The sequence below is a fragment of the Megalops cyprinoides genome, chromosome 3, assembly GCF_013368585.1.
Source record: "Megalops cyprinoides isolate fMegCyp1 chromosome 3, fMegCyp1.pri, whole genome shotgun sequence".
Classification (NCBI taxonomy): Eukaryota; Metazoa; Chordata; class Actinopteri; order Elopiformes; family Megalopidae; genus Megalops; species Megalops cyprinoides.
Window position 1 is genome coordinate 33,394,321 of NC_050585.1, and position 17,658 is coordinate 33,411,978.

Genomic DNA, 17,658 nt, shown 5'->3' on the forward strand with positions numbered 1-17,658 from the left:
ATTAACAACCTTCCCCACAGGGACTATATGATTGTATGCTCACACGCACTGTGAAAAAGCTGTCTTTCGTACAGTATGTCTAGTATGAAACATCCAGTAACTCTACCATTTGAAAACACCCTAACCGGAAGAGCTCTTCACACCCTATATCCCAGCCCAAGTTGCTAGTTTTCTATGATAAAATGCTTTGAACCTTAACCCTGAACGCAAGAATGAAATTGATTTCAAGCATTGAAGGGGGAGGGGGGCTTATGTACTCAGCTTTGAGGTGGAAGTCACTCCTCCTTTTCTGTCACACACTGTCCAGCTACAGCAGCTTCCAGGTTACTGCTGAATGACTGCTGAAGTCTCCAACTGGGCAGGTATTCCAAATGAAAGCTTGTCATTGTTTCCTCAGTTCTATTGTGTAACTTCACCTTAAGGTTTCTCATATTCTCATATTGTGGCCCAACTGACATATAATTGTATACCATGAAGAGATGTATCTTGGGGATAAATATGACATTTAGGATGCCCAGACAGTGCAGACTAATGGGCACAAGTATAATTTATGATGATGAAAATGGACAAATGTGAAAAATGTCCCACTGCTTGTATGTTGTATTTGAATTCTGTGTTTAAATGAGGTTAGATGAGTCAGATATAAATGTTTATAAGGACTCAGGCCTCAGGGTCATTGTGGCTACTTCTGTAGGTAGCTACCTTTGACAACTCTCAGTCCTGAATAGGTATGGCAGTAAACCACGCACCAACTAGTACCAAAGCTGAATGACATAAATGGCATCACAGCAGTGAGCAGTAGGAAAGAAAGGCTAAAGCAGACCACTGATAATGTTAAACCAATTATTTTGTCTTTTCTTCTTCTCCCAGAATCACCCTTTTCCTAAAATCTTATCAGTGCAGCGTGTGTCCTGTAGTAACCCCGAGTGCGACCTTTCCCCTGATTTCCCCGCTCTGTATAGCGGGGCGCTGGTGCCGTGATCGCGCTTCACCCTGCTATCCGAGAGAGCGTGGAAACATGGCTGCGCTCAGCAAGTCCATTCCGCACAACTGCTATGAAATTGGACATACCTGGAACCCCTCTTGTACGATTTCGACACTACAGGTTACAGCGGGAGCCCTGGAGGTGTCCTTTAAAATATATGCACCATTATATCTTGTAAGTAAGTGTTTACGTTTACTGGGTGGATAACGTACCGCTTTTGCGAGTATGCAAGACTCGATGTGGCTAGGCAGCTAGCTAGCTAGTACACCGTGTTCTAACTACAGGGCCTGAATGTGTCCGATTTCGAATGGTAAAACCTAGCTGGCTAGCCTGCTAATGCATACTCAAGCAAGTGAGCGCAGAAGTTTGCTGGCTCCTTTCCTGTGACTGTTCGTTTAATGAGATTATCTGGAAATTAAAACTTGAAGTAAGGAATGAACTTTCCCCACTGCACTGTCTTGTTTGAAAATAGCAAATTAGCTTGATAGCGAAATGAGAACTCTACTAGACGTTAGTGAGGTAGTTTACCTATCTTACTAAACATTCGTTTCAGTAGGGTAACTGCGAGACTGACAGTTGCTGAATTTGACTTTCCGGTTCCGCATTATTTATTATTAAGTGTGCAGTTGAAATAGTTTGCTAATTTATGCTGTTGTATCTTAAACTCTTGTAACTATTGAGTCTAACATGGTAGCTACCTATCTGCCCTTGGCTATAAGGTAGAGACATGCCAGGTTCCTTCCGCACTAGCAAATGTATACGATATGTATTGAATATACGATATGTAGTTCGATTAACACGTTCAGTTGTGTACTAGACATCTGTTACCCCAGCAGCTACCAAATAACAACACACTAATAGTAAAGAACTATGCTTTCTGCTACTCAAGGGTACTCATCGTCTATTATTCACAGGTAGTCTGCTGTTTTGTTTGGCTAATTTTTCCGTAGACAATGCAATGCATAACGTCCATACATTCCTTAATTACCATTGACACCACCACAACAGCCAGAGAAGGGAGAAAGTTGGCTTGGGCTTTAAGGACGGGGTCAGATGTGTGCGGATTTTGTTGAAGTCGCTGGAGATGTCAGTTAGGCTACATTTTTCAGGTGCAAGTGCATGTCTGGTATAATATTCTTTTATTTAATTAAAAAATACCTTAGACGTTCAATACATTTGAGTATCATGCTAAATGTTTTTAATATGAACATTTTTGAGCCATATGATATGCGTATGTATCTTATACTAAATTAAAAACGAAAATTAAAAAGCACCCTCCTTCACTGCCTTTTCCCTGAAATAATCTGAACCATAATTTGTTTGATCAATCTTTTGACAATTTACTGTTTGGTCTTTAACCCAACATGGTGTATTCTAGGCTGCTGCTGTCCTCCGAAGGCGGAAAAAGGATTACTACTTGAAAAGACTGCTACCTGAAATATTACAATCAACCTCATTTCTGACGGCAAATGGAGGACTATACATAGCATTCTTCTGCATTCTGAGGTAGGAAATTGTGCTCTTCTTTACTGAGCTGAGCAGATTTCAGACCTTTGGCACCTTGGATTGGGCTCATTCATGGTTTAAAGTCCATCTGTAATATCAGTTTTCACTTCATGGAAAGCAACAAGGATAAGCAGGCAGCCAAGATAAAGGTGTTCAGTTAACTAGAATTAACCCAGATATTGCGGGTGTGGATAATACAAACTGACACAATGGATAGTTGAATTAGTTGAATCCGCACACTTTGTGTGTAGTCAAATTCACACAAAGGGCCAGATGTTAATGGGACAAGAAAGTTGCTGCAGTCGGCAGTGCACCTAGTGCAGTTGTTTTGTAATTTGATGTCATCGCAGTCGGCAAAAATGCCACCAACGCTGACTTTGCTATTTTCATTCCATTTGCCATTAGTGCTTTGCCCAGTGTAGGAGGGTGATGGGTGATGGTCATAAAAGGTAGGTCTTGGTTGTGAACTTTGAGTGCAATTGTATTTTGGCACAGCACAGCAGACATTTTCACGACTGCATTAACACTACCTGGGATCTGACAGAAGGCCCGTCACAGTGTCTGCCCATTATGCCCATTGTGAGAGATGTGGAAAAGGTTAATTGATTTTTTTTAACAACATTAATATGTTCATTGACAGCATTGATTGCTGGAGTTCAAAACCAAATGGAATAAATCCTCAACCATATAATAAGTATATTATCTACTCAACATTGAAAATGAAAAAATGAAAATTGTCTGGTAAATTCTTCTTTCTGTCCTCAATATGAAGCAAATATTCTTTATTAGTTGAAAGCTAAAATGCTGACGGCCAAGCACAATATGAATGAAGTTTAGTCTGACCTGCCTCACAAAAACAGTGAAAGCTGGTGTAGACAACCAAGTACTAATGGAGTATGCATTTGTTCTTTGCTGGGAATAAGTACTAAATGGTTTTAGTACACCAAGTATTGAGTATAATATTACCTCTTCACCAGTGCTACATGCTTGATGTTCAGTCCATTCCCCTTCTCTACATTCTCTTGCTGTTGCCATGAAAAATGACAGCTGTCTTGTCTTTGTATGCCACAGGGTCATTCCGGTACACCGTGGTGTGTTTCACAATCCACTGTCAGTTCCACTCTCTATCACGTCACATTGGCTGTTTCTCACTGCAGTCACGTACAGCTGCAAGCACCATGAGCCATTGGTGTCCTTAAGTATGGTACCCTCTAGGGATGCATACTTTCAAAGTCTAGGTAGCTTGTGATGCCAACCATATCATCACACATGTGCGTGCCATACAGCCTAGCTTCAGAATATGCAAACTTTTCTGTTCCATTAATGTAGCACATTTTAATTTACCAGCAGTAGAAGTACCGAGTAAAAAACTGATAGTGCTAAGATCAAGCAAAAGGTGGATAATCTTCGTGACTTTCCCAGTAACACCTAACTTATAATAGTTTTTATTACTCCAAGGACAGCAGAACAATAGTGCATTTGATCAAGGGGTAAAGAGTCTCCCAGAAACCTTGTCATGATTAGTATGTTTGAGAGACAGCTGATAATCAAAAATACACATACTTTCTTCTCTAAAAGACATTTTGCAATCAAAGTGCCAGTCTTTAATGCTGTGTGTGGGTGGCAGGTGTCTGACTGTATTGTGTGCATAGTCAGAGCATAGCACCCATAGTGGGACAGTCTGTTTTGGGTTTTTTCAGAGTATTACAAACTAATTAAAGTAATGGAGGACATACCTGAAACGGAGCAAGCGAATTTGGAGTATCATAAAAAAAAAGCCTTACTCAGCCTTCAAAGTGCTTCCTTTATAACACTGCCATTATTTCAAACTGACAATATGCATATTATGTCATTGCACACTATTACATTACATTACATTATTAGCACTTAGCAGATGCTCTTATCCAGAGCGACTTACATCAGTTACAGGTTTTTACAATATTATCCATTTATACAGCTGGTTATTTACTGAGGCAGTTGTGGGTTAAGTACAGCAGCAGTGCCACTGTAGGGAATCGAACTGATCTTTAACAACTATGCTACACTGCCGCCCCATTACCAAACATACATGTAAACATACATACATATACAGAAATGTCAGAAATTGGCTCATTCTGTCTTGTATTTTGCATGCTGCTGTCTTCCTCCTCTTCTGATCTTGTCACTGTTGCTCTTTACCATTGCTAGAATGCCATTTCTAGAATGTAATGTTCTGATTGGTCGACACACAGTCATACTGTGCTCACACCCACTTGCTGCCTGTTCTGCTCTTTGCACTAGTTTTTTGCACTGTTTTTAGCACAGTTGCCCTGGACTCACCTCATTTGCCTGGGCTCAGTTTGTGCTCCGCCATTGCACAGCTCATTAGAGGTCTGTGCTTGTGTCATTAAGTTTGAAACTGCCCACTGTGTTGTGTATTACACATAGCACAATTTTGTTCACAAGGAATGTCTCAGTCTTAGTCAAGGAATGTGTTGTGTTGGAACCTATATATAGGCAAAAGGTAGGTATCAAATTTTATGATGAGCCAAAGGTCACATTCCCACTGATTTAAAGCTTTGCATCTGTGAGCTTCAGGATTTGAATCTGGAGTGAGGCATTACCTCAGCTGCGGTTAAAACTCGGTGCTCTAAGTGTCTTTTAAACATCCTGGAGATGTAAACTGTGTGCTGTTAACCAAACTAAGCCCTTATTAGGGCTGGGCCAAAATCCAAACTTTCATGTCATTGTAACATTCCCATGTATGGTTCACTTGAACCATTCGCATGTATTTTTAGGTGATTTCCAGCAATATGCACTCATGTGACACAACGAGAGGAGGAAATAGCCAGTCTCAGTAAGGTATAAAAAGAGAAGGAAACTGATAAAGGGAGCTAAAGAACTGAAGCCAAACGAAGTTGAAAGCACACTGGCATATAAGGCACGTACCTGTCATAGATCCTGGCACAAAATTGACTTAAAAAAACTGTACCACTAGGCATCAAAGAAAAGTCTGTAAGACCTTTTCAAATGAAAGATTTCCCAACATTCTAAAAAAAAAAAAAACCTCTCTAAATGAAAAACAACCATTTGCTGGCTGTTAGTATGTGATTGCAAACAGTCTGTTTCACAATCTTTATTATTGTCTGTTTTTCTTTGACTTATTTTCAGAACCACATGCCAGAAATGAATATATTACTGGTTTAAAATGCTACAATGAATTGTATGCCCGTACGTATGTTGCGTTAAAAAAATGAACACAAATAGATATTCAGTGTGAAATCACTGAACAATTACATGCTGTTTGCATTGTTTTCATTTTGTTTTCTGTTTAGCTAGCCACAGGTGTTTTGCAGGAAATGCCAGCATCTTGACTTTTTCACAGCACTCCTCACCATACTTAAAAGTCTTTCAGATACACGGGTAGCCTTGGATGCATTTGAACATCAACAGGGAATGGATTTTTTTGTCTTTGTCACCACATCAATAGATCCACTCCTGCTGTAGGCAGTCTGCAATCTGTTGCAGTTGCCATTTTGCCATAAATAATACAGCAAATGCAGTAATGACAAAAGGCAGCCAATACATGAGCTGACTGTGGTTCACTGTTTCCTTTGACCAATGAATATAATAGATACAGCCAACATGCTAAAGTGAATATCAACGCAAAACTTAACCAGATGTTTATTCAAGTTTATTCAATGTGGCACACCTTGTGTCCCTGACCTAGTTCTAGTAATAGCATGTTGGTTCTCAGCCTCCGATTGCTCTTTATTTCTTGTGTCCAGGAGACTTCTGGGCAGGTTCTACTCGTGGTCTGCAGGATTCGGAGCAGCACTGCCAGCCTCCTACATCTCCATACTCATGGAACGGAAAAGCAGGTTCGTCTCACTCCCATGTTAGTCTACTTCCCCTCTTGCTCCAGCTTGCTACACACTTATGCCTTTGTCAAAAACCTGCTATCTTGACCACTGCTCCACACTGCTGTCTTAACCACTAATCCCCACTCTTGCTATAACTGCTGCCCCACACTGCTGTCAGCCACTGATCCCCACTGCTACTCTAACCACTTCCCAACCCCTCCCCATCCTTCAGGCCTCATCATTATTAGTATCTTCTTGTGCTTGATGTAAGTGAACTATGTACAACTAAATGACAAATCAATCACTGTAAGGACTGTGAGTCAATGTTGATATTATGTGTGGGTAAGTACTTTTACTATAACAAGTGACACAAGCATCTGTATCAGGCAGAGTAAACTCTCAGTCAGTTCTGTATCTGTAGTTGAAAGATTAAATATTTGTTGTTGTTCTGCTTCTTTTATTTTGCTCTTATTGAGATCATATTTTTTCCCAAGAAAATTGATCATTTTCACTTTTTTTTTCTGTGGAAAAATGGCAACATTTCACAATTGAATTGGTAAATCTAATTTCAGTTTTCTCCTGTGTGTGGGTGTTTTTTGTTGGCTGGTTGTAGGTGCCTTTATCACAGTGCATTGCATCCTGGTCTCTTTCTGATACTTGAATCTCTCTCTCTCTACAGGAGAGGACTGCTAACAATATACATGGCAAACCTGGTACGTCCCCTCACACTGTAACACCTGGTCATGCATGGCTTTCTGGAATGCTCCTTTTAACATGGACAACATTAGTAGCTGTATACAGTATACAGGCTTAAACTTGCAGGCCAAAGTTTGTGCGTGGGCAAGGCAGTGTATGTCTGTGTGAAATGCAGCTTTTCTCACCATTGTCAAAGGTTTGTTAGTCCGAAAGAAGTTCAACCCTAGAGCGGGTCATTGAAAACATGTTTTTTCATGGCTAACAGATTGTAGCTATGTTACTGCAGCACAACACCTTACCTTGTAACATGATACTAGAGCTGTCTAAAACTTCTTTTTTCGACTCATGCATGATTTACAAATGAGTGCTCTCCAGATCACTCTGAGGCAGGTATTCTGTCTCTCTGTGTTAAGCACCCATTCTGTCAGCTTGCATATGCTTTCTTACACATATATAATTTTTTTTTATCCAAAATAGGATGTTTTGGTTAAAAAACAAACGTTTTGACAGGTCGTCTTTGCAGGGTTTGCACAGAGAGAATGAACAAGCTCTAAGCTGTTTACTGTGCCTCCAGACCCAACACAACACAGGGATGCAGCTGAATTCAGTCCCGCAAACTTGCAGCACTGAATGGGAGGATTTATATGTTGACTTTCATTTAGCTTGGCTGTTGACAAGAGAAGAAAGCAGTGACTGTCATGTTGCACTTTGGACTTTTCTCAGCATGGTAGCTGACTCAAAGTGTGGTTTTGAAATGGGGAAGTGTGTTCCACAGATTGTCTACAGAAATCAGGCTTTGAGTCCTTGCAGCTCACAAAAGCTGAATCAGAGTCAGTTTCATCACCCCTCAATGCAATGCTAGATGTTATGTGGAAAAAAGGTGAAATGAGTCCAAGTGTTTGGGGATAGTATTTATCAGCACCAAAATCAGTCTTATGCCTCACTGATATGGTTTCACTGAAATAGGACCCTTTTTCAGCTTAATTTTGGAAAACATTGCCAAGGCAGTATTTTGTACCATAGGTTCATTTGTGAGTAGATACAAGATACAAAAAATAGGTTGTCTGAGCATTACCCTAGACAGACGACCTATAAAGAAAGATTACAGGTGTATTGATGGAGGTACACCTTTTGAGTTACTTCCTGTTGAACAATATTTTCTCTGGACTCATTCCATATCGAATAAAAAAAAGGAGAAGAGGTTTTGACACCAGCGTTCTCGGAACTTGCTGCCATTGTATCAGCTCTTTTTTTGTGAAATTTTTTAATAGTTGTCCAATGGATGAAAGTAAATTAAATTTGGCCAGTTCAGTTGTCTTAGCTTCTGAGTTTTCATTAATTTCAAAACTATGATTTAGATTTGGACTTGCTTTGATACAACAAGACTTAAGGCCCAAAAGGCTATTTTTAAGCCTCTAAACCCCATCATTTTAATATTTAATTGTCTGTTCTCTTTGTCTGACAAATGGTATGGAGCTGTACTCCTCAAATTAAATTCTAAAGGCATAGCTGAATTTTTAGGTCCAAAATAGTGGTAGTTATTGCTCCTGTCAAGAGAATTACATTTATTAAGTTTATTCTTTCAAATGACCAACTCCAGGCAGCACCATGTAGTGGAAAAACCTGTTTACAGTATGAATTTTGAAATTCAATTTTCTAAGAATTTCTAAAATGTAATAATAATAATAAATAAAAAGCACCAATACGCAGTGGCATTTTGAAAAAGTCAGAGTAATCAGAGCCTCTTATTTCACTTTCCTTGCATCAGATGGTACAGATGGTCTGTAGACCAGTGTAGAGAGAGATTCAGTTGGCTGAGGCATGAGATGAAGCCAGACCAACACTGAATGAAAGAACCAGGAATGGACTAAGGCCAAACCCCCTGTTGCCATGGACATTAGAACACATCACTTCAAAATTCAGTGTAACAGGCTGGTTCCTGTACATGGAGAGTGGACAGACTGCCAAATTATAAATAATATTGGACATTGTACTTAAGGTAGTCTTGATTGACTTTGTGTTCATGTGTTCCAGGCCACAGAGACAATATTCCGGATGGCAGTCACAAGAGGACTTGTTAACCCCATCAGACATGGAGAGGTGTGTCCTGTTGGGCTTGGGAATTGAAGACCTGGGGAATCATTAAATCTTAACCATGGATGTCAGCTCCAGGTCAAGGAAATTCACAGGGGCTTTCAGATGCATTTTAACCAGCAGCAGATTTACACCAGGATTCAAGGTTGATTCAGATTTCCATCTAGTCAGTGGCTTCAACCAATGTCATGTCAAACCAGGCTGGAGAACCATTAAACCCGTACATCTCCAATGGGCTATTGGGAATTGAATAATATGTGCATGTCATTTGCTTGTTTCACTGTTCCTCTTACCCAGGATCTGTGAGGACTGTTATGTTTTTCACCCTCACTCTCCCTCCTCAGGTGCTGCTGTTCAGCCTGACTGCCTCCATCTACATGTTCTTTTTCCGGTAGGTTGGATGATGAGAGTGTGAAACTACACAGCTATCTGTGAATACATAATTTAAAGCCTAGCATTCTTAGACACAACGAGAAGCACATCTCTTGAGTCATGTTTTCTTACCTTTGGGATTTGTTTTTCATAGCATGCACAGTTTAGAAAGGCAGCACCCTCTATTGGCATAAATATGTACAAACATGGTACTGGAATGGTACCAATGGTAACTCGTGTTACTAATGGAAAAAAGCTACATTTTATTTGGAACTCAGACTGTAATATGTGTGCTAAATGTAACATATAATACTATAAACAGAATTTTTGATTGTGTGAAGTAAACAAAGTATAATGTTTGATATATGAATATATGAACATTATATCTTAAAATCTTAAAGTCACATTGTAAATTTTATGTTTATTTGTTTTGCAGGTGCAAAGATGGGTTGCAGGGATTTGCATTTTCTGCTCTCAAGTAAGTACTGTGTGGAGCAGGTGTGTTCCAGGAGGTGAAGAGCTTACCTGCCGGAGCCGGGACTCAAACTTACTGTAAATATGCCACTCCACCCTACAGTGATGTTACCACATTGCTGAAAGGCCAGGCTGAATTGTGCTCTCCCAATCTCTTCCTAGTGTCAACATTTATGCTTAAAATATTTAACATAATTGTTAATTGTTAAATTAATTAATTATGTTGAGATGATTGTTCAGGGAAAATGTTTTGAAACTAAACTGTAAAAGTGGAAAAGAGTTTAATTTGTGATGCAAATAGACATCAAGGTCTATGATTACAATAATGATTTCTGCTGGGCTTATTAATTGGCTTGTTAAAAGTACAGAACAGACACACAGAAAATGCTTAAACTAAAGGATTTATATTTTCTACCAGTACTCTGTGGTTGAGTGTGTAGAGTAATGGAGGGTTTTCCACATTGCACACTTGCATGCTAGGTTGTTCTTATAGAAATACAGACATGTGTGGCTGCCATGTTAAAGAGGGTTCAAAAGAGCAAGAATGCATCAAAATACACCTACTGTATGTGTTTGCATGTACTTGGGAGAAGTAAAAATCATGATATAAACTGAAGCAAACATATTGCTTCTTGCTACTCCAACAAGTCCTTTTGATTTGAATGTTTAAATTAACATGAGATTAACATTTCTCAATAGGAATATTACTAGAAGTATGGTGGCCTCTTTTAAAATACATTTGGGTTGTTCTATAAATGTACGTCATCTGCATATCATGGCATGTTTATAATGGGAAAATTTTTTGTGGGTACTGCTCACTTGATTTGTACTTGGTAGTATGCTTGGCTGTATTTTCTTGCAAGATAAATATGTAGTATCTAAATATATTATCTGGTGCACAGTCCAGGTCTGTGGACTTTTAACAATGACTTTCCAGGGGTGAGGCTGGAGCTGGAGAGCTTAGTAGTGCCCTCATGGTGAGATTTGTTCCCGTGGTGGGGTTTGACTCTAACGTCAGGTTTGAACCGGCATACTTCTGTATACAAAAGATGAAGGAGACCCTATATATATATTTTTTTTATTGTTTCAGGTTCATTGTAGGTAAAGAGGAGATCCCGACACATTCTCTTCTGGCAGAGCATGCATACACCAGACCCTCAGAGAGGGGTGCCATTGAACCACTCAGAGAGAGACCTATGGCCCAGCCTACCTCCCAGAGAACCTCCATCGCTGCCTTGACCCAGAAACTGCTAGAATCTGTGTGAGCAATGTTTTCAACTACTTGCGCACACACGCACACGCACACGCACACACACACACACACACACACACACACACACACACATACACACATGCATATTTCCATATTGGGAAAATTCTGTAAATGTAATCTGATGGAACTGCCAATGATGATGTTTCCTGTGTTGGCTGCAGGTGCAAGCACGGGCCCAGACACAGGTGTTGTAAACACTACCAGGACAACTGCATCTCATACTGTGTCAAAGTAAGACCACAGTTATAAGTTTGAGGCATTTTAGGCATTTGATGTGAACCTGCAATTTGATGATGTCAACTTTCATTCACTTTAGCTTAGCACAAATGGGTTACATTTAGGAATGATTATGATGACTGTCTGTGAGAAAATCTCCTGTTTAATCACTATTAATCAGTGATTAACATCCAAACTTGTGGCTAGTTTGCAGATGTTGTGTGGTAGTTGATACCATTTGTGTGCTTTGCCATAGGTACGCATGTGTGTTGACAAGTACATTTGTGCATGTATTAATGGCAGGCATTTATTCGGATGTTCAGCGTGGGCTACCTGATCCAGTGTTGTCTGAAGGTTCCCTCAACGTTTCGACAGGCCTTCACCAAACCCTCACGTTTGCTGTCTCTGCTCTACAACAAAGAGAACTTCCAGCTGGGGGCTTTCCTCGGCTCCTTCGTTAGTATATACAAGGTAATCTCCCATGCTGGTCATGGTCTGAACCTTTTACCCTTACCCATAAGGGCCATCAGCTTTCTATTGCATAAAGTAGGTGAAACCTATTCCTCTTTAAAGTGTAGCTTCCACTGAGTCACATTAGTTGTATGTGTGCTGTTCTAATATGTCCCAGTATGGTGGTTTGTTTTTGAACTGGGTCATTCTCACTCTCTGCTGCTGTCTTTCTGACAGTGGAAACATTTTTATAGTTGTACTATTCTGTTATCTGCAATAGCTTTGCATTTGTTTGTAAATACACAAGCAAACTCACTGATTTTATTTAATTTTTTTGATTGCCAAATTTTGTTGCATACTTGTTATCTTAAATTGTTCCAGCTTTGGAAAGACCAGGATGAAAAGATTGTGGTGAATGATGGTCATTGTGTATAGATCTGGTGGCAGGCTTTGAAGGTGAAATGTTTCCATGTTTCCTAGCATGGATTATTGATATGTGAACAGACCATGCTACCACACAAATGCTTTTCTGCTTGTAGTAGTTTATAGGGGATGAACATGTCTACACTATGCCATGGGGAGGCCGACTATTGTGTCTGGTCTTGGCCAACATACTATCACACAGGGTCAGTTTGCTGTGGAAAGACCTCCAGATGTTCTCAGGTATAGCTGACCCATAGCTATAGCAGGTCAATGGAATACAGCTTTAAGTTTACAATACTGTGTCAGAGGTCCCGAATCCAACTGTTTTGGTCTGCTGAGGGAGCCTTTGTAGATACATGAGGAGTGATGGTGTATCTTTCAGGGGACCAGCTGTTTCCTGCGGTGGGTGCGTAACCTGGACGATGAGCTCCACGCCCTTGTTGCTGGTAAGGAGCATTGCTCACCTGCTGCTGTTCAGATCTGAGTCAAATACACTGTATAAATGTCTTGGAAATACAGTATTTTCACATAGTTTATTTAAATTCAGGAATGTATTTGAAAATACATTCCAATACCAGCTGAATCTATATAAGAGTATATAAAATACTTTAAAAATATTTTACATAGTAATTTTGAGCAAAAAAACATTAAAGTAATGTATTTGTAAATACATTCAGGTCAAGTGTTGGCAGGTTCACACAAACATCACAGTTTTTAAACTGTGAGCAGCATTTGCAATTACTGCTGTATGGTAGCTACGTGTTGAAATTGCACTTGAATGAGGTTAAACAAGAGTTTAAGGGTAATTTGTATGAATGTGAAAGGTATTTGATGAAAGTATTAGAAATGTATTTTGAAAGCATTTGAAAAGTATTTGGTAACAATATTGTGTTAGAAATGTTTTCAAATGAGTATGAATTGAAGTGTGAATGAAAATGAATATTTCAGAATTTCTAAATGTTTTTTAAATGGAATATTTGCCTTTTTGGCAAATAAAGGCAAATATCACACTTTTTTTTCCTCGTTGCATTTTAAGATACATTAATATATGTACCAGTGTAAATATAAAATAAATATACCAGTGTAATTTCAAATACATATACTCAAACACTTAGTATTTGACTCAGGCCTTCTGCTTTTATTGTTCACTGTGAAGTATCTTCCTGTTCCCTGGGTCTGTTACACCAGCTCTCCCACCTCTGTCCTGTTAGGGTTCTTGGCTGGCATCTCCATGTTCTTCTACAAGAGCACCTCTATCTCCATGTACCTGTTCTCCAAACTGGTCGAGGTGACTGTTACTGCTTTGCTACCTGCTGGTTCATTGCACTTCCGACAAATGTCAATGGGCCTTATATTAACAGTCCTTCTGTAGAACGTAATTCAAAGTTTTCATTCAGTAGGTTTTTGTACCAATTGGACCATAGCTTTGTTTTTGTCTTATGAACAGTTTAAAAAATAGTTCTGTCTAATGCTGGTCTGTTTGTCATTCTCTACATATTTAGATGCCATTTCTGACATATAATAGCAAAAGAAGCATGTTAACCTCTTGTCATAATGTTTTTGTTATTCCAGAGTGGGCTTAATAGTGTTATGTTGAACATAAAAAAAATTCTCAAAAAAAAACACTCTGAGGTTTTCGATGAGAAAGCACAAATCTATGATTGTCTTGCATGTATTGTAGCACTGTGTGGGTTTGTGGTTAGGGAACTGGAGTAGAAAGTTGCACATTCAACTTCTGGGCTGAGACACTGCTGTCTTTCTCAAGATGATCAGTATTTAGGGAAAAGATGAGGGCTCCGAATAAGGTCAGTTCCGTAGAAGACTGCACTCATTATGATCACTGGGAAGTATTGTCATTTATGGGAAGTAATAGATGTTTTTGTTTTTCAGACCATGTACTTCAAAGGCATTGAGGCTGGGAGGTTCCCTTATTTCCCACAGGCGGACACCGTGATCTATGCTATCTCTACAGCCATCTGCTTCCAGGCGGTAAGACAAACCGTTCCCTTTGCAGTTATACATCCCTGTGCAAATCCTTCTTATAATACACTAACAAGGTGACAAGCAGTTAGGCAATCATTTCTTTGATTGGAATGCACACAGTAATCCATATGATTCTGAGGACCAAGCAAAAGATAGAAACCCACTAGCTGGCTGCTTATAGCTTGTCACAGTATTTTTATGAGTTAATCCAAGTCACCTCATTTAGTTGGTCAGTCCCTCTGTGTAGATGTCATTTGAAGCTTTCTGGTAGCTTTCTGGCAGCTGCAGAACAGATGATCATGCTTGCAAAGCAAAGTATGAATATAACCCTTTATATTAGAAATGAGACGCAATCAGCAATCGTGACAGTAATTTATTTTACCTTAGCAGTTTATTTCTTTTCTGAAATGAAAATCTATTCAAAGCAGACTGTATTACTCTCTCTCAAGGCCAGTGCATCATGTCCCTCTTATTGGAGGAACAGCTTGTTTTGTGTGCATCTTCAGTGTGGAGGCTTAGATCACCGTGACTGCAGATGAGACCGAGAGAGACAAAATGTTGTCTGATGTTCAGTTATATCAAACACCACACACGAACAAGACAGATTTACTGAGGTTCAGACCAATACCATGAAGTGCTGTACTGGCGGACTGTGTATATATGAGGTGGCTGACTCCAGGTTTCTCCTCCAGGCAGTGATGGAGGTGCAGAACCTGCGGCCCTCGTATTGGAAGTTCCTGCTCCGGTTGACCAAGGGCAGGTGTGTGCGTGTGCGTGTGCGCGTGCGCGTGTGTGTGGGCAAGCAGGCTTTATGTCTATATGTTTGTGAGAGAGTTGTATCTGTGTTCTGAAATGTGTGCACTATGACAGAGAAATGACAGATAGTCAGTCTTCTTGGCACTGAGCATTGGAGCCTCGGAACTTCTGTGAAAATTTATTCTCGAGTCTCATTGCATGCTTGTTACACACCAGTGAGTTTTTCAGGTGTATGTGTTTGTTACACACCAGTGGATTTGCCAGGTAAATGTGTTTAAAAATATAAAGAGCATAAAGTTTAATGACAAAAACGGGTCATTCTGCCCACCAATGCTTGCCATTGTGTTTATCTTTGGTATTGTCTGTTGCATATGTCAAGTGAATAACTTTGTTCACACCAGGGAATTTTTCAGGTGTATGTATTTGTTACACACCACTGAATTTTAGCAGACCTAGCAGTTGTCAGCCACCTAATAATAGTCTCTCTGAACATTTGGTGTTCCTAGATTTTTTTTCTCTCACAGATGCCTGCTATAAATAATCAATGGAAAAACTCCACTATTTCTGATGTTGTGTGGGTCCTGTTTGCAGAAATGTGGAAACTGTACTGCTCAGCATACAGTACATGATCTAATATTGTTTCATGTGAATGGGCCAAAAATAACCCATATACTATGTTTAAATCATTTTAAATTGTCAAAGAAATTCACTGTCTGCATGCTAAAATTGTGATGGTGAATGTCAACAGTGAGAATATCATGTGACCCTGATTTCATGGCATTCCAGTTTTAGTGTGTTACAGGAAGATAATGTGTCCATAAGATGTATTTTAATGATCTATGATACTTTACAAGTTATTAAAGTTTCTGCCTTTTCAGTCTGATTGAGGGGACTGTTCTTTGAAAGTAATTTTAAGGATGTTTCGAACTGTGTCTTTGTCCTAGACTCTGTATCTGCATGTATGATTAGTATCGGTCTGAGCAAACATTTGAAGAGCTCTTCTTTGCTTGCACTATTCATGTAGCCATATGTTTTTCTCAAGTTTTTCTTTTCTGTCAATTCTGTGCATTTCCAGATTTGCATTGATGAACAGGAAAGTTCTAGACGTGTTTGGAACAGAGGCATCGCAGCAATTCCAAAGCTTTACTCCCAAACTTGACCCCAGGTACATGTTGGTCCCACCAACCGTGGAGTTCTAGTTTGCCTGAGCGGGGGTGTGAGGGAACGAGGGCAGTGGTGTCTGGATGGGGACATTGTCGGGTCCAAGTCATGTGCCGAAAGGTCTTTCCTTCCCTCTCTGTCAGTGTTACTTCCATGTGAAGCAATTGCAACACTGAGCTAGAAGTGCCTATAATGAAACCAACATAAATCTTACATAATGCATTCATGGATGATTACAGCAGTTTAGGACCACCAGCATAAGTTCAGTAGTGGTTATGAATGACAGTGTCTAGTGCTGTGGGGGTTTTATGTTGGATACAGTATAGATACTTCAAGAAAAGTCATAGCATATTGTATCTGGGATTTCAGGGATGTGGAAGTAGGTGGGAAAGGAGGTTGAAGTTGGGGTCAAAAATTAGATTTTGATTTAATATGTATAACATAACATTCAATTTACCTCCATGAGGCTACGCACATGAATTTGTATGGCACACTGTGAAATGTCCTATTCATTCTGTATTCTGCCTTCTTTTCACATTTCCATTGTTATTTAGGGTTTATTTACCTCAGAGCAGAATCTAACAACATATTTTATTATTTAGTGTAGGTTGAAGTGAAGTTCATTTCCTGCACATCTGCCTATCATTAGCAACCAGTCGCTCCCTTGTAAAAGAAGAGAAAGAAATTTTGCTGCAGTAAATCCCAGTGTATCAGAGCAAGTACACCTCTGACTGACATCTGTGTGCAGAGGAGCTGGCTGGTGTAACGTCACTGCTAAAACTGTGATGATGGAAGGTTACTCTAGTAACCATTATACGCTGTGGTTGTAAGTGCAGATTGTCTTGATGGATATGGAGTCTTTGATTTTAATGACACACTGCAGTGTTGCATTAATTCTGAAATTGGTGATACAGCATGTTTGGATCACACAAAAAACAGATATTAATCTATTCTCATGAATCACTCTGAAACTGACTTAAAAAATCCTGTACAAAATTAATTTATCAGCTTTGGGTTTACTATCTGAAAAGCCTTAAAAATTTCATACATCCCAGTTCCAATGCCCAAACCCCTTCACCCTCATAAGTGTGATTTACTGTGCAAAGCTTCAGTAAAGTTAAATTATTCAATTAAATCTCAGTAGCAAATATTTTTTTTATGTAGCAATAAAGATGAAATGTTTAATAACATGACAATGTACTTGATGTATACTTATACATGTAGGAAAGGGTTTGTAATTTATGTAAAAATGAAGTTATCTGTTTTTGTTGATGTTTCTAGGAAGGTGGAAAAGCTTTCTATTAAAATATTTTGTTGAATTCAGATGTGAACTGTGTTTTTGTACATGTCATTTTATGTCATTTATTTTGAACCATGATTGCTGGTTTATGTCAAACCAGCTGTTTCCAGCTGTGAAAATAAGGAGG

At 39.3% G+C, this 17,658-nt stretch overlaps 1 protein-coding gene across 3 annotated transcripts; it reads left to right on the forward strand.

The window, feature by feature from the left end:
- Positions 1–1,006: 1,006 nt before the first annotated feature.
- Positions 1,007–17,366, forward strand: tmem135 (transmembrane protein 135). 3 transcript variants are annotated; one of them, XM_036525775.1, is made up of 16 exons: positions 1,007–1,159; positions 2,364–2,491; positions 6,259–6,351; positions 7,013–7,046; positions 9,064–9,129; positions 9,468–9,514; positions 9,932–9,973; positions 11,060–11,230; positions 11,404–11,473; positions 11,762–11,929; positions 12,714–12,777; positions 13,543–13,619; positions 14,222–14,320; positions 15,007–15,074; positions 16,146–16,235; positions 16,834–17,366. In XM_036525775.1, exons 1-16 carry the CDS (start codon positions 1,019–1,021, stop codon positions 16,841–16,843), a joined length of 1,368 nt encoding a protein of 455 aa, XP_036381668.1. In that variant the 5' UTR covers positions 1,007–1,018; the 3' UTR covers positions 16,844–17,366. The 3 variants fall into 3 exon arrangements, with proteins under 3 accessions (XP_036381668.1, XP_036381669.1, XP_036381667.1); XM_036525776.1 differs by having other exon boundaries at positions 16,839–17,366; XM_036525774.1 differs by lacking the exon at positions 16,834–17,366 and having other exon boundaries at positions 16,146–16,327.
- The last annotated feature ends 292 nt before the right edge of the window (positions 17,367–17,658 follow it).

Excerpts from the sequence above, each read along its gene's own strand:
- tmem135 (XM_036525774.1), top strand. The coding sequence starts at position 1,019 with ATGGCTGCGCTCAGCAAGTCCATTCCGCACAACTGCTATGAAATTGGA. Across the intron at positions 11,474-11,761 it reads GCATCTCATACTGTGTCAAA|GCATTTATTCGGATGTTCAG; the intron begins GTAAGACCACAG and ends TATTAATGGCAG. Across the intron at positions 12,778-13,542 it reads GCTCCACGCCCTTGTTGCTG|GGTTCTTGGCTGGCATCTCC; the intron begins GTAAGGAGCATT and ends CTGTCCTGTTAG.